The 20,097-nt window shown below is 43.1% G+C and overlaps 1 protein-coding gene across 1 annotated transcript in view; it reads right to left on the bottom strand.

Annotated features, from left to right (window-relative positions):
• The window catches only part of agtr1a (angiotensin II receptor, type 1a), a 36,987-nt gene extending 21,489 nt beyond the window's left edge, over positions 1-15,498 (bottom strand). Inside the window, exons 1-2 of the mRNA XM_048604495.1 lie at positions 15,441-15,498; positions 12,592-12,820 (exon numbers count right to left, since the gene is read on the bottom strand). Of these exons, the coding sequence (XP_048460452.1) occupies positions 12,592-12,820; positions 15,441-15,498 (287 nt within the window). The remainder of the gene's footprint in view (positions 1-12,591; positions 12,821-15,440) is intronic.
• Positions 15,499-20,097: the final 4,599 nt, after the last annotated feature.

Genomic DNA, 20,097 nt, shown 5'->3' with positions numbered 1-20,097 from the left:
GGTCTAGGCCCGAAACGTCAGCCTTCCTGCTCCTCTGATGCTGCTTGACCTGCTGTGTTCATCCAGCTCTACACGTTGTTATCTCAGAATACTGAGAAGCCTGTTTAGGGTGGATGTGAAGACATTTTCACTAGAAAGAGAGACTAAGACCCAATAGCACAACCTCAGAGTGAAGTGGTGACCCTTTAGAACTGAGGTGAGGAAGAATTTCTTCAGCCAGAGAGTGGTAGAACATCGGAACTCAGTGCTACAGAGGCTGTGGAGGCCAAATCATTGAGTGTATTTGAGACAGAAATGAATAGCTTCTTAACTGGTAAGAGGATCAAAGGTTATGGCAAGAAGTCAGGAGAATGGGGCCGAGAAACATATCAGCCACAATATGGGCCGAATGGCCTAATTCTACCCCTATATGTTATGTATTTTCCCCACTGTGTGCCTGTGTATCCTGGGTGTAATTTCAGGTAGTATTTCATTTCTTCAAGGTCCATTTTGCATCTGATACGTCTTGTATTCCCTTGATTATAGGAGACTAATGGGCCAATCAAATTGTAGTGTTTAGGCTGATTAAACAATTCAATAGGGATAGATAAAAAAAAAAAATTCAAGTGAAGGAGTCCAGTACATGACGGGTATGACCTTAAAATGAAAACTGTATCATGTAGGGAGTGACATCTGAAAAACTGAGTGAAAATATGGAGTTGTCTCTCCCGCATAAAGTTTTCAAACATACTGCTGGATTTTTCTTAGGCAAGAGAGATAAAGGGCGTGGTACAGAGGTAGGTAGCTAGTGTTTCAACAGAGATCAGTCACATTCTGGCTGGATGCTAGAATAAGCCTGAAGCAGGATTGGCTTCCCCAATACTCTGCTTCTATGTTGCTCCCACTGTTTTGATGAGAGTCTCTGTCCGTTGCTTCGAACAAAGTCTGGAAGGCATTCTGCAGCCTCCAATGGGTGGTCAGTCTTATAATTTGATATTGGACTGTGTCCACAGCCTAGCTGTCTTCTTGTGTACCTCCAGACATAGTTTGTTATTTCTTTTCTTGTTTCAGAAGAGGAATAAGCACTCACAAAGGGTGCTTGAGGCTGAATCAGGAAAGTTAATTTTTTTAAAAAATTCATTCATGGGATGAGGGCATCACAGGCTAGGCAGCATTTATTGCCCAGAGGGCAATTGAGAGTCAACCACATTGCTGTGGGTCTGGAGTCACATGTAGGCAAGACCAGGTGAAGATGACAGATTTCCTTCCCTAAAGGGCATTAGTGAACGAGATGGGTTTTTCTGACAATTGACTCATGGTCATCATTAGATTCCTATTTCCAGATATTTATTGAATTCAAATTCCACCATCTGCCATGACTGGATTCGAACTTGGTTCCCAGAACATTATCTGGGTCTCTGGATTAACAACCAGTGATAATACCACTCGGCCATCACCTCCCTCTTAATGATAAATATTGGGCCAAATCTTCTAATCTTTGGATCACCGGAGACTGGAGATGTGTCGGAACTGTCTGGAAGTCTGTTTAACTAATTCATTCGAGTTCTTTGTGGGTTTCCTCTGGGTGCTCTGGTTTCCTCACACAGTCCAAAGATTAGGTGAATCAGCTGTGCTAAATTGCCTATAGTGTTCAAGGAATGTGTAGGATAGGTCGATTAACCACGGGAAATGTGGGTTTACAGGGATAGGGTAGCAGGGGTTGGTCAGGGTGAGATGCTCTTCAGAGGGTTGATGTCAACTCAATGGGCCGAATGGCCTGCATCCGCACTGTAGGGGTTCTATGATTCCATGATTCTCTGAGGAATTGGCATGTGCAATAGATAAAAGGACACCAGTGGATGTATTGAACGTGGATTTCCAGAATGCATTTGATAAGATGCCACATCAAAGATAATTGCAGAAAATAAATGTATAGTGTGTAACAAATTGGCATGGATAGAAGATATGCCTATTAACAGGAAACAGAAAAAATGCAAAAGATGTCATTTTCTGCTTGTCAAGATGTATTGAACAGTCTGCTCAGGGAGCAAGTGCTGGAGCAACAACCTTTTCCAATTTGACTTGGATGAAAGGACTGGAAGCCTGATTGCTAAATTCGCTGATTGCTCAAAGATAGGGTTGGGGAATACACTGTGAAGACGACATGAGGAAACTACAAAAAGAACTAGAAAGGTTGTCTCCTTTTAAACCCAGAGCGCACATAAAGGTGGCATATCAACATGTGCAAGTTGACGGTAGGTATGTGGAGTCTGGTGGTATCAGGGCTGTGGTGTGGGATTTGGGGGCAGTAATACAGTGTTTGGATTTAATAAAGTTTGCTACAAAGTCCATTTTTAAGTGACAGATCACAAGCCTGGCTTACACCACCTTGCAAGAGAACTGGTCAGATATGATTGGCTGTTGAGATAGGGAGTTTGTCAGACAGTGGTATGAATGTTCTTCATAATTCTCAACAAATCCCCACAGTACAGAAAGAGGCCATTCAGCCTATTGAGTCTGCACTGAACCTCGTAAGGGCATCCCACCTGGGCCCACTCCTAAACTGTCCCAGTAACCCTGCACATTTATTATTTCCCATTTGGCTAACCTACCTAACCTGCACATCCCTGGACACCACGGGCAATTTAGCATGGCTAATCCACCATAACCTGCACATCTTTGGACTGTGGGAGGAAACTGGAGCACCCGAAGAAAACCCACGCAGACACAGGGAGGATGTGCAAACTCCACACAGATAGTCACCTGAGGGTGGAATCAAACTCAGGTCCTTGGTGCTGTGAGGCAACAGTACTAACAAACTGAGACTGAAAATATATCATATGCAACATATTCCCTCACTTGCGGTCACTCACCCCAACACCCAAAACCACTAACTCTGCCTGCCCTCTGTGCTGCCTGCTCTCACTCAGGATAACTGCACCAAATGTATTAGCTGTGATACCCATGTTAATCTCCCAGAATATCTGCCCCTCTCTCATTCCAGGAGAAAAACAGCCCCCAACAGGGCAGAAAGAGCCATGACGGATGGTGGGCCGCCAACATTTGGCTCCTCACCCGTTATGTGGACAGCATCCTAATATGGCCGCCTTGAGGGGCTGGCTCAGCCCCTGTACTGATATTGGACACTGCATTGACTTGCTATGCCAGGGCCCACAAGAGAAGAACACGCACCTATCTACATTAATGGAGCTGAGGTTGAGAGGGCGAGAGTGTCAAGCTCCTCGGAGTGACGATAACCCACATATATCTCCCCTATATCTACCTCCACTCACTTTAAAACTGTGCCCCCTCATAATGTCCACTTTATCTATACCTCTGATCATTTTGTACACCTCTATCAAGTCACCTCTCATCCTTCGTCGTTCTAAAGAGAAAAGCCCTAGCTCTCTCAACCTTTCCTCGTAAGACCTTCCCTCCATTCCAGACAACATCCTGGTAAATCTCCTCTGCACCTTTCCCAACGCTTCTACATCTTTCCTGTTCCTTGAAAGTGGAGTTGCAGGTAGACAAGGTGGTGAAGAAGGCATTTGGGATGCTTGTCTTCATTCATTGGAGCACATTACAGCTGTACAAGACATTGGTGAGGTCAAATTTGGAGCACTGTGTACAATTCTGATCGCCCTGTTAAAGGAAGGATGTTATTGAACTGGAGAACGGATTTGCAAGAATGTTACCGACACTGGAGAGCTTGAGTTATAAGGAGAGGCTGGATAGGCGCCAATGGGTGACCTTATAAAGGTTTATTAACTCATGAGGGGCATGGATTGGGTGAATAGCTAAAGTCTTCTTCCCAGGGTAGGGGAGTCCAAAACTAGAGGGCATAGATTTAAGGTGAGAAGGGAAAAGATTTAAAAGGGTCCTCAGGAAATGGTGCACATATGGAATGAACTGCCAGAAGAAGTGGTAGAGGCAGGTACAATTACAACATTTAAAAGACATTTGGACAGGTACATGAATAGGAAAGGTTCCGAGGGATCTAGGCTAATTGCAGGCAAATGGGACTAGTTCAGTTTAGGAAACCTGGTTGGCATGGACGAGTTGGGCCGAAAGGCCTGTTTCAGTGTTGCCTGCCTCTATGACTCTAAGTTAGTGGGCAAAGATTGGGCAAATGAAGTATAAAGTGGGAAAACATGGAATTGCCCATTTTGCCAATGAGTATAAAAAAGTCAAAGTAGACAGAGATTGTGGATCTCTGACATGACGATAGATCTGGATGTTCTAGTGCATGCATGACAAAAGGTTAGTCTGCAGGTTCAGCTAATAATGAAGAAAGATCATAAAATATTATTGGTTATTGCAAAGGAAATTGAATACAAAAGTAGGGAGTTTATGCTTCGATGACGCAGGGCACTGGTGAGACCTCATCTGGAGTATCACATACAGTACTGGTCACTGCCTCACTTTTTGTCTGACTCATTGCTCTGCTCCTTGGGAGGAGAATGGAATGGAGTGCTGAGGAGAGCAGCAAGTGGCGAGATACATTCAGATATAAATTGTAAGGCAGGTACATAAGCACAGACTGCTATAAGCAGTGAAACATACAAATACAGAATTGTTTTGCAATGAGTGGAGTGGAGATGAAGCAGCAAGCTAGAGGAAACAACAATGGGCATACAACAAAATGGGTATACAGGGGAGGTAATGGCTGGACTGTTAATCTGGATTAAATTCCGGCGACCTGGGTTCGAATCCCACTGTGGTAGATGGTGGAATTTGAATTCAATAGAATTCTGGAATAAAGAATCTAATGATGACCATGTCAATTGTTAGTGAAAGACCCATTTGGTTCACTAATGTCCTTTAGGGAAGGAAACTGCTATTCTTACTTGGTCTGGCTTACATGTGACTCTAGACCCACAGCAATGTGGTTGACTATTAACTGCCCTCTGGGCAATTAAGGATGGGCAATAAATGCTGCCTAGCCAGTGACACCCTCATCCCATAAATGAATGAAGGAAAAAAAAAAGTGATTTTAGTGGCACCATCTTGCCATCCCAATACATTGACAGGAGATACAGCGGTGAAGTCATATTGTCAGTATGCTGCTTTACCTTTAAGTGGCTCAAGAAGTCATCGCTGTACCATTGCATGTGACCTGAAGATCTCAGACTCCATCTTAACTGGGGCCAGTTGAAGCATGACACTCTCATGAAAGTGTGCTGCTATTTGTAACAGAGTAGCTGAAATGCCATGCCTGTAATTTATCTCTATGTCTGGAGTGGTAAAAAATGTCTGTCAAATTTTTCAGTACCATGTTTCCCACGTCCTTATGTTAGGGGAGCTAACATTAACATTACGTCATTAGATACAGATAGAGGCCAAGTCCATTGTTCATTGTCACAGTTCAAATTATGAAGTGTGAATGACCATTCCCTTTAAGAACAGCATGTAATAGTAGGCTTGGCTCCATCTATACAGACTGATGGCTGATATTGCTTCAGAAATTGCCGGCTTGGAAGGAATGGATTTCCCGGAGTCCGCTTTGTTCCTGGAAGCCAGGTGGAGATGGATTTCCATTTCCTCAGTCTGGTCTGATGATGGGAATATTGCAAACCCCACGTTTTGTGTAATCAACATCAAGAAGACAAGTTCCTGGACCATTCGTGACATTATCTAGCATTCAGGTTCAGCAAGTGACAAGGAAGGTAAATAAAAAATAGAAAGTCAGAAAAGGGTGGTCCATTCAGCCCTTCAAGCCTGCTGTTGCATTCAATCTGATTATGGCTCAACAACTCAGCACTCTGTTTGAAGTGATCCACAAAGGCTGGTATCCCATCACCGAGTCACCTGTTATTGACACATGAAAAGTTCTTGACTCTGGCACAGCCTCATCAATTGAAAGTTAACCTTTTAGTCCCTCCTCCATCCAGTGCCATTCCCTTAGAGCTCTTTGGTGACCACACACTTCCATTGCATTAGTGCATGATTGTTTTGGCAAAGTGTCACAGTGATTTGCCATTGTTTTCTGCAGAATGGAGGACAGGAGACTGTTCTGCTTTTACCACCTTCCCATCAGGTATATAGGAAGGGTTTGGTTAGTTTGGATGGCTGGTTTGCAATGCAGAGTGATGCCAACAGTGTGCGTTCAGTTTCCACACCAGCTATGAAGGACACTCCTTCTCAACCTCTCCCCTCGCCTGAGGCGTTGTGACCCTCAGGTTAAACCACCACCAGTCATCTCTCTCTCTATTGGGGGAGCAGCACTATGGTCTGGTAGGATTCTGGCAACTTTATCTGCATAGGAAGGATGAGCAGACTAACAATTATTAAGACACAATTTTAATATAATGTCTATAAAACTGCCTAGCAATAATATCTTGCTTGGAGAAAATTAACTGTGGATATTAACTTGGTTTAATAAGAACAAAGGAAAGCATAAGATGACAAATATTCATTTTGCCCAAACAGCCTGTTCCTTTCTTTATCATTAAGAGGTCATTTTTGACGTTGTATGAAAAATGAAATTAAATGATAGATACTGAAATAGACGTGAAAGTGGTCCTCTTGCACCTTGTGCTCTTTTCAGTTTAAATCTGGCTGGTACGGTCTATGCTGGGATTTGTTAACATTCTTACAGCCAGTTGGTGAAGGAGGAGGTCAGAAGCTAACCTTTGCTTTGTTTGAGATCAAAAACAAACAATTACAAATGCATCACTCCTGACTACAGCCCACAACTAGTGTCGGACAATGAATCCTTTGTAAATAGATTTCTGAAGAAGGGTCCAGGCCCTTCAGAAACGTCAACTTTCCTGCTCCTCTGATGCTGCTTGGCCTGCTGTGTTCATCAAGCTCTACATCTTGTTATCTCAGATTCTCCAGCATCGGCAGTTCCTACTATCTCTGAATGCTTTGTAAACTTGTTTTAATGTGTGTAGGGATATGTGGAAAAGTTGGGAGATTGGCACGAGGTAATAGAACTGGTTCAGGCACTATGGGCTGAATGGCCTCCTCCTGCACCATAATAATTCCGTGATTTTAGTCCCCCACCTGACAAACATGGTTTGATCTTCCAGTTCACTTTCTACTTTTTTTTCTACTTGCATGGTGTAGTTGGAGCTATGTATAGTGATAGTGGAGGCTCCAACTTTCTTTCCATCTCATGGCTGACTAGCAATCTCTTCCAGTCTTGCCACTTGAGTGTGTAGAAGGATTTAGAGCTGACCTTCTTTGGCTACCAAGTCCTGGGATGGGACTTGAACCCAGAACCAGGGACATTGCTCATTCTGCCACGGTATTTTCACAGTGTATCATTACATATGCATAGGTTATTATGCAATTAGACATCCCTCATCCTTCTGTAGACACTCGCCTTAATTTATATAATTAACACTATTGACTCTACCCACTTCATCAGCTAAAAGAAACTTCTGCATAGTAACTCTTTGATTTCTAAGTAGAATCAAGTGGCATTGCAGAATTGCATTCTACATCTATACCTCTATGATTCAAATCGTGTCACTTGCAAAAGACAATGACTTTGATGCTGCTGAAGGTGACATTAAAATGTACAAAACACTTGATAGACGTCAGTTGGAGTACTGTGTACAGTTGTAGATGCCAGATTGAAGGAAAGATGTAAGTGTACCAGAGAGAATGCAGATGCGATGTACAAGAATGGTTCCAGGAATGGGAAACTTCATCAGAATAGATTCAAGAGGTTGGGACTGTCAGAACAAAGAACATAACAATGTGCAGCACAGGAACAGGCCCTTTGGCCCACAATGTTGTGCCAAACATGATGCCAAATTAAACTAATCCCTTCTGTCTGCTCTTGGGCCATATCCCTACTTTCCTTGCATATTCACGTGCTTATCAAAAAGTCCCTTAAGCGACCCAATTGTATCTGCCTCCACAACCATACCTGGCAGCACATTCCAGACTCCTACCACTCTCTGTGGAAAATAATTGCCCCTCATATTTCCTTTGAACATTCCCCCTCTCACCTTAAATACATGCCCCCTACTAGTAGACCTTTCAACTCATAGAGTCATAGAGCTGCACATCATGGAAACAGACCCTTCGGTCCAACTCGTCCATGCTGACCAGATATCCTAAATTAATCTAGTCCCGTTTGCCAGCATTTGGCCCATATCCCTCTGAATCCTTCCTATTCGTGTACCCATCCAAATGCCTTTTAAATATTGTAATCGTACTAATCTCCACCACTTCCTCTGGCATTCCATACTCCATGTTCTCCTTGGAGAAAAGATGGACAAAGGTTTTCAAAACTATGCATGGGCTAGGGAGATTAGATAGGGAGAAGCTATTCCTGTTTGTAAAAGGAAACAAAAATGAAAGGAGATAGATTTAAAGTGACGTGCAAGGGTGAGGTGAGAAAAAGCTTTTGACTTGGTGAGTAGTTGGAGTATGGAATGCACAGTTTGGAAATGTGGTGGAGGCAAATTCAATTGAGACATTGAAGTGGCCTTTGGGTGATTATTTAGATAGAAGTGATTTGCAAATGTCTGGAGGAAAAGGCAGGAGATTAGCACGAGGTGATGATGCTCCTTTCAAGAGCTGGTGCAGGCACGATGGGCCAAATGGCATCCTCCTATGCTGTAACAATTCTGACATTCTCTAAAGGGTGAATTGACATTACTTCCGAGGAATAGAAGAAAGGGTTAGCACCAAGAATACAAAAGAACTCCTACATAATATGACAGTTGCACATTCCAGCACAATATTGCTCCTAACTGTTTGATCATCTGGACATTTACTTTCATACCTTAAAGACACATCTTATTTCCTAATCCAATTCTTACGATTCTGGCTCCAACTATACTTGTTGGAAGTCTTGTCCATGAATTCACCATTCTGTGAAGAAATAAGTTTCCTCTAATCCTCACTTAAGGTTCATTCAGTTCAAACTTGTGCCAAGTACTTCTGTACTCGTGGCTCAAGGCTCTCTATAGTTTAAAGACATGCAACACATCATTGTCTCCCAAATTTACACTTGTTCAAAGATCCCAGAACCCTGGAAATCTCATCTCAAAACTACATTCCAGAATAATCTTTATTGCTTTTAGTTAAACCCTTCTCAACTCAAGAATATTCCTTTGAAAGTCAAACGCTGAACTCTGTGCGCAATGTTGTACAAGTGGCCTCATCGGTTATTTGTAGGCAAATTCCTTCAAAGTGTAATGGAGTGTTTTGTTTAGCTTTGGAGCAGTGGAATTTAATGTGTAGCTAATTACTTAGAATGAGGATCTAATCTGTCCTCAAATTTATAGATGTTTTTAAATAGTCTGAGATTTTTTCTCCTGAACAGTGAATTAATAGTAAGAGGAAATACATTAGGGCTTTGCAAAGGAGGGATTGACAGGAAACGTCAAAGGAATGTGTTCACTAAAAGCCTTATTGGATAGTGAAATACCAAGCTATTAAAGAGCATTAGAAGGGAAATGGGAACACATTAGGGAGTTCTGACATGGGCTTAGGAGCAGCACAGATATAAAGCACCAATCCTCCTCTGCTGATATTTCTATGATTCAGTGTCACTTTTGCCTTGATTGGGTTATCTCAAGAAATGTTCAATAATCCCATCTAAATACTTCCTTTATCCACCTCAGTGCATATTTATCTATATTCCACAATAACATTGTGAAGCCTTGTTCCCTATCTGGATTGTTGCTAATGGTGTGCAGGTTAATGGGTTTACGCCTATCACACTGACAGTGGGGACAGAAGTCTTAGAAAATCACCACCAAAACAGGATTCCCTGACTAGGGTGAGGCAATGGCCTAGTGGTATTATGGGTGGACTGTTAATCCAGAGACCCAGATAATGCCTGGTTGACCTGGGTTCAAATCCTGCCACAGCAGATGGTGGAGTTTGAATTCAATAAATATCTGGAATTAATAATCTAATGATGACCATGAATTCATTGTCAATTGTCAGGAAAAACCCATCTGGTTCACTAATGTCCTTTAGGGAAGGAACCTGCCATCCTTACCTGGTCTGGTCTACATGTGACTTCAGACCCACAGCAATGTGGTTGACTCTTAACTACCCTCTGGGCAATTAGGGATGGACAATAAATGCTGCCTGGCTAGTGACGCCCTCATCCTGTGAATGAATTTAAAAAATTACTAATCTTCACTTCTACGAATTCATTTTCTTCAGTAATTATCTAGGATTCAAATGTCAGTTGTGGTTCAGCGATAGCATTCTTATCTCTGAAGGTTTTTAAGTTCAAGTTCTTCTCCTGGGACTTTATAGTAAAGTCCAGAGTGGCACTCAGTGTAGTACCAAAGGAGTGCTGCACTGTCACAGATGCCTACTTTAAGATAGCACATTAAACTGAGTCCCAACTGCTCTCTCCATTTGGTGTAAAAGATCTAATGGTACTATTTTAAAGAAGTGCAGGCGAATTCACTAATAATAAGGACAAATACTTATACCTCAGCCCACATCACTAAAATACCACGCAGCATCCGGTTATCATTAAATAAAACAAAGACCTGCGGATGCTGAAGATCGGAAACAAAAACAGAAGCTGCCAGAGAAACTCAGCAGATCTGGCAGCATCCTTGGAGAGAAAACAGAGTTAACCTTTTGAATCAAGCAACCCTTTCTCCGGGACAAATAATAACTCGGAAAATGTGGTGTTCGTGCTAATGACAGGGGGTCAGAGGTGTTGGGATGGAGGGAGTGAAGGAGTGAGTAGATAGGTGGAGATCGAGCCCAGAGATAGAGAAAGAAAGTGAGGGAGACAAAGAGGTAATAGACAGTGTGTCAGGGAAGGAGAAAAGCTGTTGTGCAGGCAATGAGTACATGAAAATGGATTGGCTCTGCTAAAAACAGTCCATTTCATGGCAGGGCCTGGGCTGTGGGGCTGGGTAAAGAACATAGAAGAAGATGTTCATGTTCTGAAATTATTGAACTCGATATTGAGTCCTGAAGGCTGCAGGGTTCCCAAGCGGAAATTGAAACGCTGTTCTTCCAGCTTGTGCTGAGCTTCGCTGGGGCAGTGCAGCAAGCCTGAAACAGAGATGTTGGCCAGGGAACAGGGTGATGTGTTGATGCAGCAGGAAACTGGAAGCTCAGGGTCATTTTTGTGGATAGAACGTAGGTGTTCTGCAAATTGGTTGCCCAATCTGTCCAATGTAGAGGACAACACATTGTGAGTAGCTTTTAGTTTTTGTATCTGGTTATAATCTCATTGCTTCCTGTGGGAGCTTAATGTGTGCAAATTGGTCCCTGTGTTTCCTGGGTTACAATAGTGACCAGGTTCAAAAGTACATAGCTGGCTATGAAGGGTTTTGTGACATCCTGAGATTGTGAAAGGCACTGTACAAATGCAAGTCTACTTTTTAATATATCAAGTACCTTTAAGATTTCAATTAGTCGACGATCAAGGGTAATATTGTTAGATTAAAGCAGTATAATATTGTAAGACTAAAGCAGTAGCCAGTCTTACTGACTATCAACAGTGAGTTTAAAGGGAGAACTATGCCTATTAAAATATGTTTGGCAATCATCTTCTTGCTGCGCTTCACATTTTTGACACACAAATGACAGATTATAAAATGACATTCATTTATAAAGGAAACACAATCACAGTGAGCATTTCCCACCAGGGGTACCAGCCGTTTAAAGATTAGAGGTTTAGTTTCTTTTTATGTTTTTTGGTGTAAAGTTTGCCTGAAGGGCATCAAGGAAAATTGACCAAGTGGCATTGTGTACTCACAATCCAACCAACGTGATCCTGTGCCCATTGATTAGATTGGGTGGAAAAATTGAGCATGTGGTTTTATAGATGTCTTACAGTTGACTTTTTACAGAACTCTGAGTTCTCACTTTCTCAATGTTACTTTTATGCATTGATCTTTGTGTCTTAGACATCATCAGCTGGCGAAGATGATACTGCCTGTCTATGGATGGAGGTAACAGTCATTAGGTGGATTGGCCATACTAAATTGCCCTGTAGTATCCAGGGATGTGTAGGCTGGGTGCGTTAGCCATGGGAAATGCACGGTTGCAGAGATAGGGTGGGGGTGGGGGTGGGTGCGGGGTTGGGCCTGGGTGGGATGTTGTCCAGAGGGTCACTGTGGACTTGAATGACTGAATGGCCTGCTTTCATACTGTAGGGATTCTAGGAAGTGTCACCTCTTCCACCTAATCCAAGACCCTGTTTATGATCACAGTATCACCAGCAAGAAATAAGCGCAGCCCTTAACACAAACATTTGGCAGTAAACTTAGGCAAAAAAATTGCTTCTTCATCTCGATAATGGCTGAACCCTTCGTTGAGAAGACACCTGTAGTAAAATTGAAATGGGCTGAGACAACGATGAGGGTAATTCCGTCCTTTTGGGCCGGTCAATAAAACTTGCCATGGAAAGGAGACACATTAACAAAGAGCTCTCAATAATTGTAAAAAAAGAGAGCACTACAAAGCCACAGTGTTATCATGTTGAGAGCACAACTTTGTAGTAAAAATCAAAAGCATTGCAAGAATAAATATTTCCATGGTCAGGGCAAGGGCTGGAAATGCTGGAGACAATCTGGCTACTATTCTACAAGTGCAATGGGCAAGAAGGGGACAAATACAATGTCAGAGACTTGAGGAGAGGAATAATGATTTTCCTACCTGGAGATTGATGTGCGAGCTCTCGGTCTCAGCCTGTTTGTGATCTGAAGATGTCCACTGAGCGGGGTGAACACATGCCGCAACTGAACTGCAGAAAAAGTGACAGCGGATATTCTTTTATGCTCAGCCTGACACCCACAGGGAGCTGAGGACAGCGCCAAACGCAGATGGTGATCAGCCTCCCCTTTTCCAATCTGCAAGAGTTGATTGACTCTGTCACTTAGAAACACTGAGCCATTTACAGTTCAATTTCCTGAGAGCTGTTGATTGCAGACTGCTGCACTTCAGTGACTGTGCAACACTGGTCTCCAGTGAGCTATGCTATGAATCTTATTGCTGGCTTCATTGTAATCATCCTTTGCGTCATTAATTAAGCTCTGAAAATAACGGAAATGATCACAAAGTAGGGTCCCAGGCACTCAAGAAATATCCTCCTTTAACCCTGTAGTCACCAGTTCTGTTATGCAGTATCCACCCAGCTATGACATGCATGTCGCTTAATAACTTTGTGCAAGTTATCAGATATAAATGCTGTCACTGGCATGTTGTTTTTGCAATGTCTTTTTATTTACCATTTGGCATTTGACTTCACCTTTTGTCTCTGTACATTTATTTTGTGCGTTCACAGGGTTGCTGGCAATTTCAGCATTTATTGCGCATCCCTAATTGCCTTTGAGGTGTTGTCAGTGCTGAGTTTCCCTGGTGCCGACATATTTCACCCTGTCACATGTGAGCAAACAGAGATGACCTGCCGGAGCTGTTTAAGGTGATGCAAGGGTTTGATACTACAGGTGTAGAGAAAATACTTGTCCTTGTGGAGGCAGCTCGGGGATGGGGTTGGGGTGTTGTGCTGGTGAGTAAAATACATTGCTTCTCAGATCATAATCAAACACAAAGGCCACGATGTGGAGGTGCTGATGTTGGACTGAGGTGGTCAAAGTCAGAAGTCACGCCACACCAGGTTATATTTGATATCACAAGCTTTCGAAGCGCTGCTCCTTCATCAGGTGAACAAAAAGGGACAACAATCAAAAAGATTTCCCCACACCATTCATTTGCTTTCACTAATAAAATCGACAGAAATAAAAGTTCTATTACAATCATCCACAGTTTATACATGGGTGGCAAGATTAAAATGAGAAACTGAAAGAGCTATTGATGCTGGAAATCAGATAAAAATGAGCCCCAGCCTTGTGCGTGGTATGTTGGCTCAGTGGTTAGCACTGCTGCCTCACAGTGCTAGGGACCTGGGTTCAATTCCACTCTTGGGTGACTGTCTGTGTGAAGTTTGCATGTTCTCCCTGTGTGGGTTTTCTTTGGGTGCTCCAGTTTCCTCCCACAGTCCAAAGGTGTGCAGTTGAGATGGATTTTTCTGTGCTAAATTTCCCTGTAGAGATGTGTGGGTTAGTTATAGTAGATGCAGAGTCCCAGGGATAGGGGCTTGGTCTGGGTGGGATGCTCTTCAGAGGGTTGGTCCTCACACAATGGGCTGAATGGCCTCTTCCTGCTTTAGGGATTCTATGACTATCCCTGACTTCAGGGAACCTGCAGGCCCCTGAACCTTGGAATTGTCACATCTCTCTGTAGATCAAAAGTTGCTAAACATCTTTTTGTTTTGACCAAATTTTCACCACCATCTACTCTCTCATCCACCCCACTGTCCCAGTCCAGTCGTTTGCTTAGCTCCTGGCAACTGCTCAGAGGTGTCTTGCTATGAAGAATCAAGTTGCAGATGCTTTTTTTAAAAAAAATAAATCTTTCAGCAGCCAAGAGACATCTGTGCTATTTGCTCTGGTGAATCTCCTGGGAAATTCAGCCAACTAATGCAGAAAATATTATTGGACCTTTATTGTTTGTTATATTTTTCTTATTATCAGTGTGCATCTGCATTATTTTGTAGCAAAACTGGAATCAATGGGTATTAGGAGCAAACTCTCTGCTGGTTGGAGTCATACCTGACACATAGGAAGATGGTTGTGGTTGTTGGCGGTCAATCATCTCAGCTCCAGACCATCTCTGCAGGAGTTCCTCAGGGTAGTGTCCTAGGCCCAACCATCTTCAACTGCTTCATCAATGATCTTCCCTCCATCATAAGGATGTTCGCTGATGATTGCACAATGTTCAGCCATGGCATGGGGTTTAAGGTGAGGGGGAACCTGTGTAAAAAGGACCTGAGGGGCAACTTTGTCACGCAGACGGTGGTGTGTGTATGGAATGAGCTGCCAGAGGAAGTGGTGGAAGCTGGTACGATTATAGCATTTAAAAGGCATCTGGATGGGGACATGAATAAGAAGGGTTTAGAAGGACATGGGCCAAAAGCTGGCAAATGGGACTAGATTAATTTAGGATATCTGGTCGGCATGGATGAGTTGGACCAAATGGTCTGTTTCCCTGCTGTAAATCTCTATGATTCATTCATGACTCCCCAGATACCAACAGGGACCTGGAGGACCTAATATAAGGGATGATGCAGAGGAGGGCTGTCCCTCTCCTGAAGGACCAGCAGAAGAGGCCACGATAATGGACCCTGGCAGCTGGATCCAAGGTGACTGTCTCAGTCAATATTGTATCTGTGGTGTGGGGGAGTGGCCAGAAGATCCACATGGAGGTCAATGACCTTCTCCACTCCACCAACATAACTCACACACTCTTTGCTCTGCTACCTCACACTCACTGTGTCTCTGCCACTGCAAGGCTCGTGCTCTGTTACTCTCACGATCGCATGCAACATCCTTCCTCACCTGCTCTCACACCCTGTGCCCAAAAAGAGGGCAGAAAAGGTCTGGATGGGTGTGGGGGTGCCCGACATCAGACTCCTCACCCGCTTTATGTACATTTGATTTGGATACATTCATCCAGTGCCTCCAGGTTGTGCCCTGTGAGATGCTGTTTGGTGCTGAGCGTCATGGAGGCTCCTCACAGCCAACAGTGAACTGAAATCGTTGGGTACTCGCTTGTACTTCTGAGAAATCTCGATGTTTGGCACATTTGATAAGAAGCTGAATGTTAGTGAGGCAAGTTTTGCTATTAATGAAGTGTTTAAGAAACTAGAATCCCCGTTAATTAGCAACTTACCACAAATCACCTCACCACTCAGCATTATCATAAAAGATGCAGCAATTTGTTCCTCACTTTGAGATAGGCCTCGCTAGATTCTGCCTGAAATCTCACCAGAGTCCATGTTGTTCCAGCCCCTGTAAGATTCCATCCACATTTTGTTTTAAGCTTTCTCTTACATTCCCTCCAGTGTGGAAACAGGCCATTTGGCCCAACAGGTCTATGCCATTTCTCTGAAGAGCATCTCACCCAGACTCACAACCCCCGCCCTATCCCTATAACCCTGCATCTCTTATGGCTAATCCACGCATCCTTGGATGCTATGGGGCAATTTCCCATGGCCAATCCACCCAACCTGCACATCTTTGGACTGTGGGAGGAAACCAGAGCACCTGCAGGAAGGCACAGGGAGAATGTGCAAACTCCACACAGACTGAGGCTGGAATTGAACCCAGATCCCTAGCCCTGTGGGGCAGCAGTGCTGACCACTGAGCCACTGTGTCATCCCAACAATAATCACCCAGTTCCCTGCTCTGTGGCCATAATGTTCATTGTTGAAGCCACTCAGCCTATTGAGTTGATAATGCTGGCTCTTTGTAGCACTACATCCCATTTTCCTTCCTGTGTCCTGATAAGTGGTGAACTGTTTTTTTCTCATTCAATCTCTCTTTGAAATCATTCATCAACTCCATTTTGACTTAGTTTCTGCTTTCAGCTCCCATATAAGCAAAGAGTGATGCATGGAGCAGTTAAGGTAGATGGAGTAGATACATTAAGGGGAACCTAGATCAGCACATGACTGAGAAAAGAATAGAAGGATATATTGATAGGGTAGGAGAGAGATCAGAGGACGCTTGTGTCAAGTCAGGCCTGCCATAGGCCAAATGGCAAAATGGCCATTTTCTAAACAGTAGATTCCAAATCAAAAACAAATTCTCAGCTATTGACAGCTCTTCCCCACCACCATCACCAAACTCTCCAGTATCCCCTTCCCCATTCCGTCAGAGGTCTGATCAATACAGAAGATGGGGAAACCAGTGTGAACCACTGGGATGACATCTGGTGATAACTTAGGGCAAAAAGTAGGGATAAATTTGTAGCACGTAGAAAGCAGCTTGTCGTACTCATAAATTAAATCAACCACAAGACTTGATGGCCTGGTTATCATTACTCATAGGTCCTCATTGGTTGAATCTGAGTGCTGAACCTGCAGCGTCATCATAGAAAATCATCAGATGATGGGCCCTTCAGTATTACAAACATTTAATTAGATAGTCATCTTCCTGGCTGCTACCAAAAGATGCCACTGTAAGTCTTACAGATCCTCCCTTATAAATTACAAGATAAATGTTCTCAAACTATAATTTCCCCGTTCCCAGCAACAGCAACAACAACCTGCTTTACTGTGACAGTAAAACATCCCAAGGCACTCCACTGGAATGTTGTCAAGTGATTATTGCTCAACCAACATCACTCACTGCATGTTTGGTCATTATTGCAAACCTATTTGTGGGATCTTGCTGTATTCACATATGTCAAAAAAAACCTTGGAACATCCTGAGGTCTTAGAAACAAAGAAACAAAAGAAAAGGTGCAGGATTAGGCCATTCAGCCCTTCAAGCCTGCTCCACCATTCAATATGATCATGACTGATGATCCAACTCAGTCTCCTGTCTCTACTTTCTTCACATACTGTTTGATCCCATTAGCCCTGAGAATGATATCTAACTCCTTGAAAACCTTCAATGTTTTGGCCTCAACCACTTTGTGTGGCAGAGAATTCTACAGGCTTACCAGTCTCTGGGTGGAGAATTTTCTCCTTATCTCAGTCCTAAATGACCTACCCCCTGGTTCTACACTCCTCTGTCTTCGGGAACTTCCTTCCTGTGTTTACCCTGTCTAGTCCTGTTAGAAGTTTACAGATTTCTATGAAATATCACCTCCTCTCCCCAATCTTCTAAACTCCAATGAGTATAGTCCTGACTAATCCAGCCTCTCTTTATATGCCAGTCCTGCCATCCCAGGAATCAGTCTGGTAAACCTTTGTTGCACTCCCTCCATAGCCAGTCATAAATGTTGGTGTAAATCCACACCGCAAAATAGTAACCAGCTCCAAGAAAGAATGGTAGGAATTGAATTGGTAGGATATGGCCTTAATTTGGGCATAGGGAATGGGAACAGCAAGAAACTGTGATGGATTTGGCGGTCTATCTAGGGTTGGCTGTTGGATGCTGTGCTTTCTCCCATTGATTGGTAACCAACATCAGGAGCTTATCTTTCACTCATAAACTGCTCTGCCACTCTCTGCCCACATATTGCTTTGGTGGCTAAGGCCAGTGGGCCCTCTAATTGGATCAGCTGCTCTATGAGCCCACCCACCATTGAACACAGACATGGTCAGTTATAAGGCTACCTTCCAGAAGGATGCACTGGTGAGCACACTGATAAGTTGGGTTTTGGCTTTGGGGGCGGTGCAGGGATTGCACACGACCCTGATAAGGGCCCTACAACCAGCTCCCAATGCCCACTTCAAAAGCCAGCTCATCATTTTTGAGCACATAGTCAGCTCAGAAGAAAGCAAATTGAGCTGCAAAAGCCTGTTTTACCGCACAACAAGGAAAGAGAGATTACTTATCCTAACCTCCTTTGTCTGTACTGCAATTGCTGGTACCTCCCTTTCAATAACTACTAGTCTGTACTGGGATAATGGCAATTCCCTTTCTGTTCTCTTGTCAAAATGATTTATTAATTCACAATATAATTACTGTTTCTGAGACAGGCGTCCTGCCTATGATAATGATGATCACAAATTGTAAACAGACAACTGTTATCACTTCCAAACATTTACAGCCATGACAAACCACTTAGCAGTAAGCCACAAGGTCCAGAACAAATAATCTAATTATCCAGATCATGCAATCTTGCTTGTCCCTAAACTCAACTGCTTAGCAGAGCCAGTCATAAAACAGGATTAGATAATTGTGCCTCCGCTGATCCCTCAATGAGCTGTTCATTTTGTCTACGTTGAAATGTCAAAATAACCTTAGCATGGGGCATGTCCTGGGTGTTATCTGTGGTCATAAAAATGTGATCTTTTACTGACATCATCTTCACAGGCTATGGATGGGAGCTGGGTGGCGGATTGTCCTACGGATCTCATTCACTCTATCGCTCAATTACTACAAAGATTCGGGCTTTCACCTGGGAAATGCTTTATTTTCATGCATAAAGGTGTACCTGTAGTAACAGAGGGTTTTTGAAATACCAGAAATACATTAGAATCCTTTCCTGGAAAATTCTAGTCTCTTGCATGTCCTAATTTTTGCTGTGGTGAAGATGTGTAAATTATATATTACCGCCTTTTCTGGCCTTTAGATTTCAACATTAAGGCAGAATACTTCTTGAGAGGTTTTCTTTAAAATTAAAACAATGTCAGGGAATCATTATAGAACAGTGTCTAAATCCAACATTCATCCAAGAGTTGGTGACAGAAGGCCTCTGTGGTATGAATGGGGAAGAAAAATTACTGTTGGGTTTACAAGAGGAATGGTAAATCTGTAAGGCTATTAACTTTGTTTGCAGTTCAGAAGAATATAGGATTGAGCATATTTTCTATTCAGTAGAGGTTGCCAACTATGGAAGGTATGAGTTATAAAGAAAGGCTGGATAAGGTGGGATTTTTTTCACTGGAGTATAGGAGGTTGAGAGGCGACCTTAAAGAAGTTTATAACATAATGAGGGGCATAGATAGAGTTAGTGGCTGTTGTCTTTTCCCTAGGATGGGGGATTTGAAGACCAGGGGGTGCATTTTTAAGGTGAGAGGAGAGAGTTTTAAAAAAGACATGAGGGGCAAATTTTTTACACAGAGGGTCGTTTACGTGTGGAATGAACTTCCTGAGTGGATGTAGGTACAATTGCAATGTTTAAAAGACATTTGGATAAGTACATGAATAGGAAAGGTTTGGAGGGATATGGGCCAGGAGCAGGCAGGTGGGACTAGTTTAGTTTGGGGTTATGTTCAACATTGACTGGTTGGACCGAAGGGTCTGTTTCCATGAGATGACTCCATGACTTTATGACTTTAAGACATCAAGTTTGTGTTGGAGGTAAGGTCACTTTCTCTCCTAAGAGAAGTTCTGGGTGCTTTAGGGAACATATAACCTCAGCAGAAGTGTTTAGTTTGCGAAGTTTCCCTACCAGGAAAGTTTGGTTAGAAATCCAGCTCTGAAGAAGAGTCACATCACATTCAAAATGTTAACTCTCCACTTCTCTGGCATTTGAAGCTGAGAAAGTTTAGGCCCTCAAATTTGTGAGAAAGTTCATGTCAGCAGATTTGAAAAATAATCATCCAATTGTTTCCACAGCTCACAGTTTACTGCAGCGGTTCAAGAAGGCAGTTCACAGCCACCTTCTCAAGGGGCAATTAGGGACGGGCTTATAAATGCTGGC

This window comes from Rhincodon typus, chromosome 13, assembly GCF_021869965.1.
Source record: "Rhincodon typus isolate 14 chromosome 13, sRhiTyp1.1, whole genome shotgun sequence".
NCBI lineage: Eukaryota > Metazoa > Chordata > Chondrichthyes > Orectolobiformes > Rhincodontidae > Rhincodon > Rhincodon typus.
The sequence above is the reverse complement of the archived record's forward strand: the minus strand, read 5'-3'. Positions and strand labels throughout refer to the sequence as shown.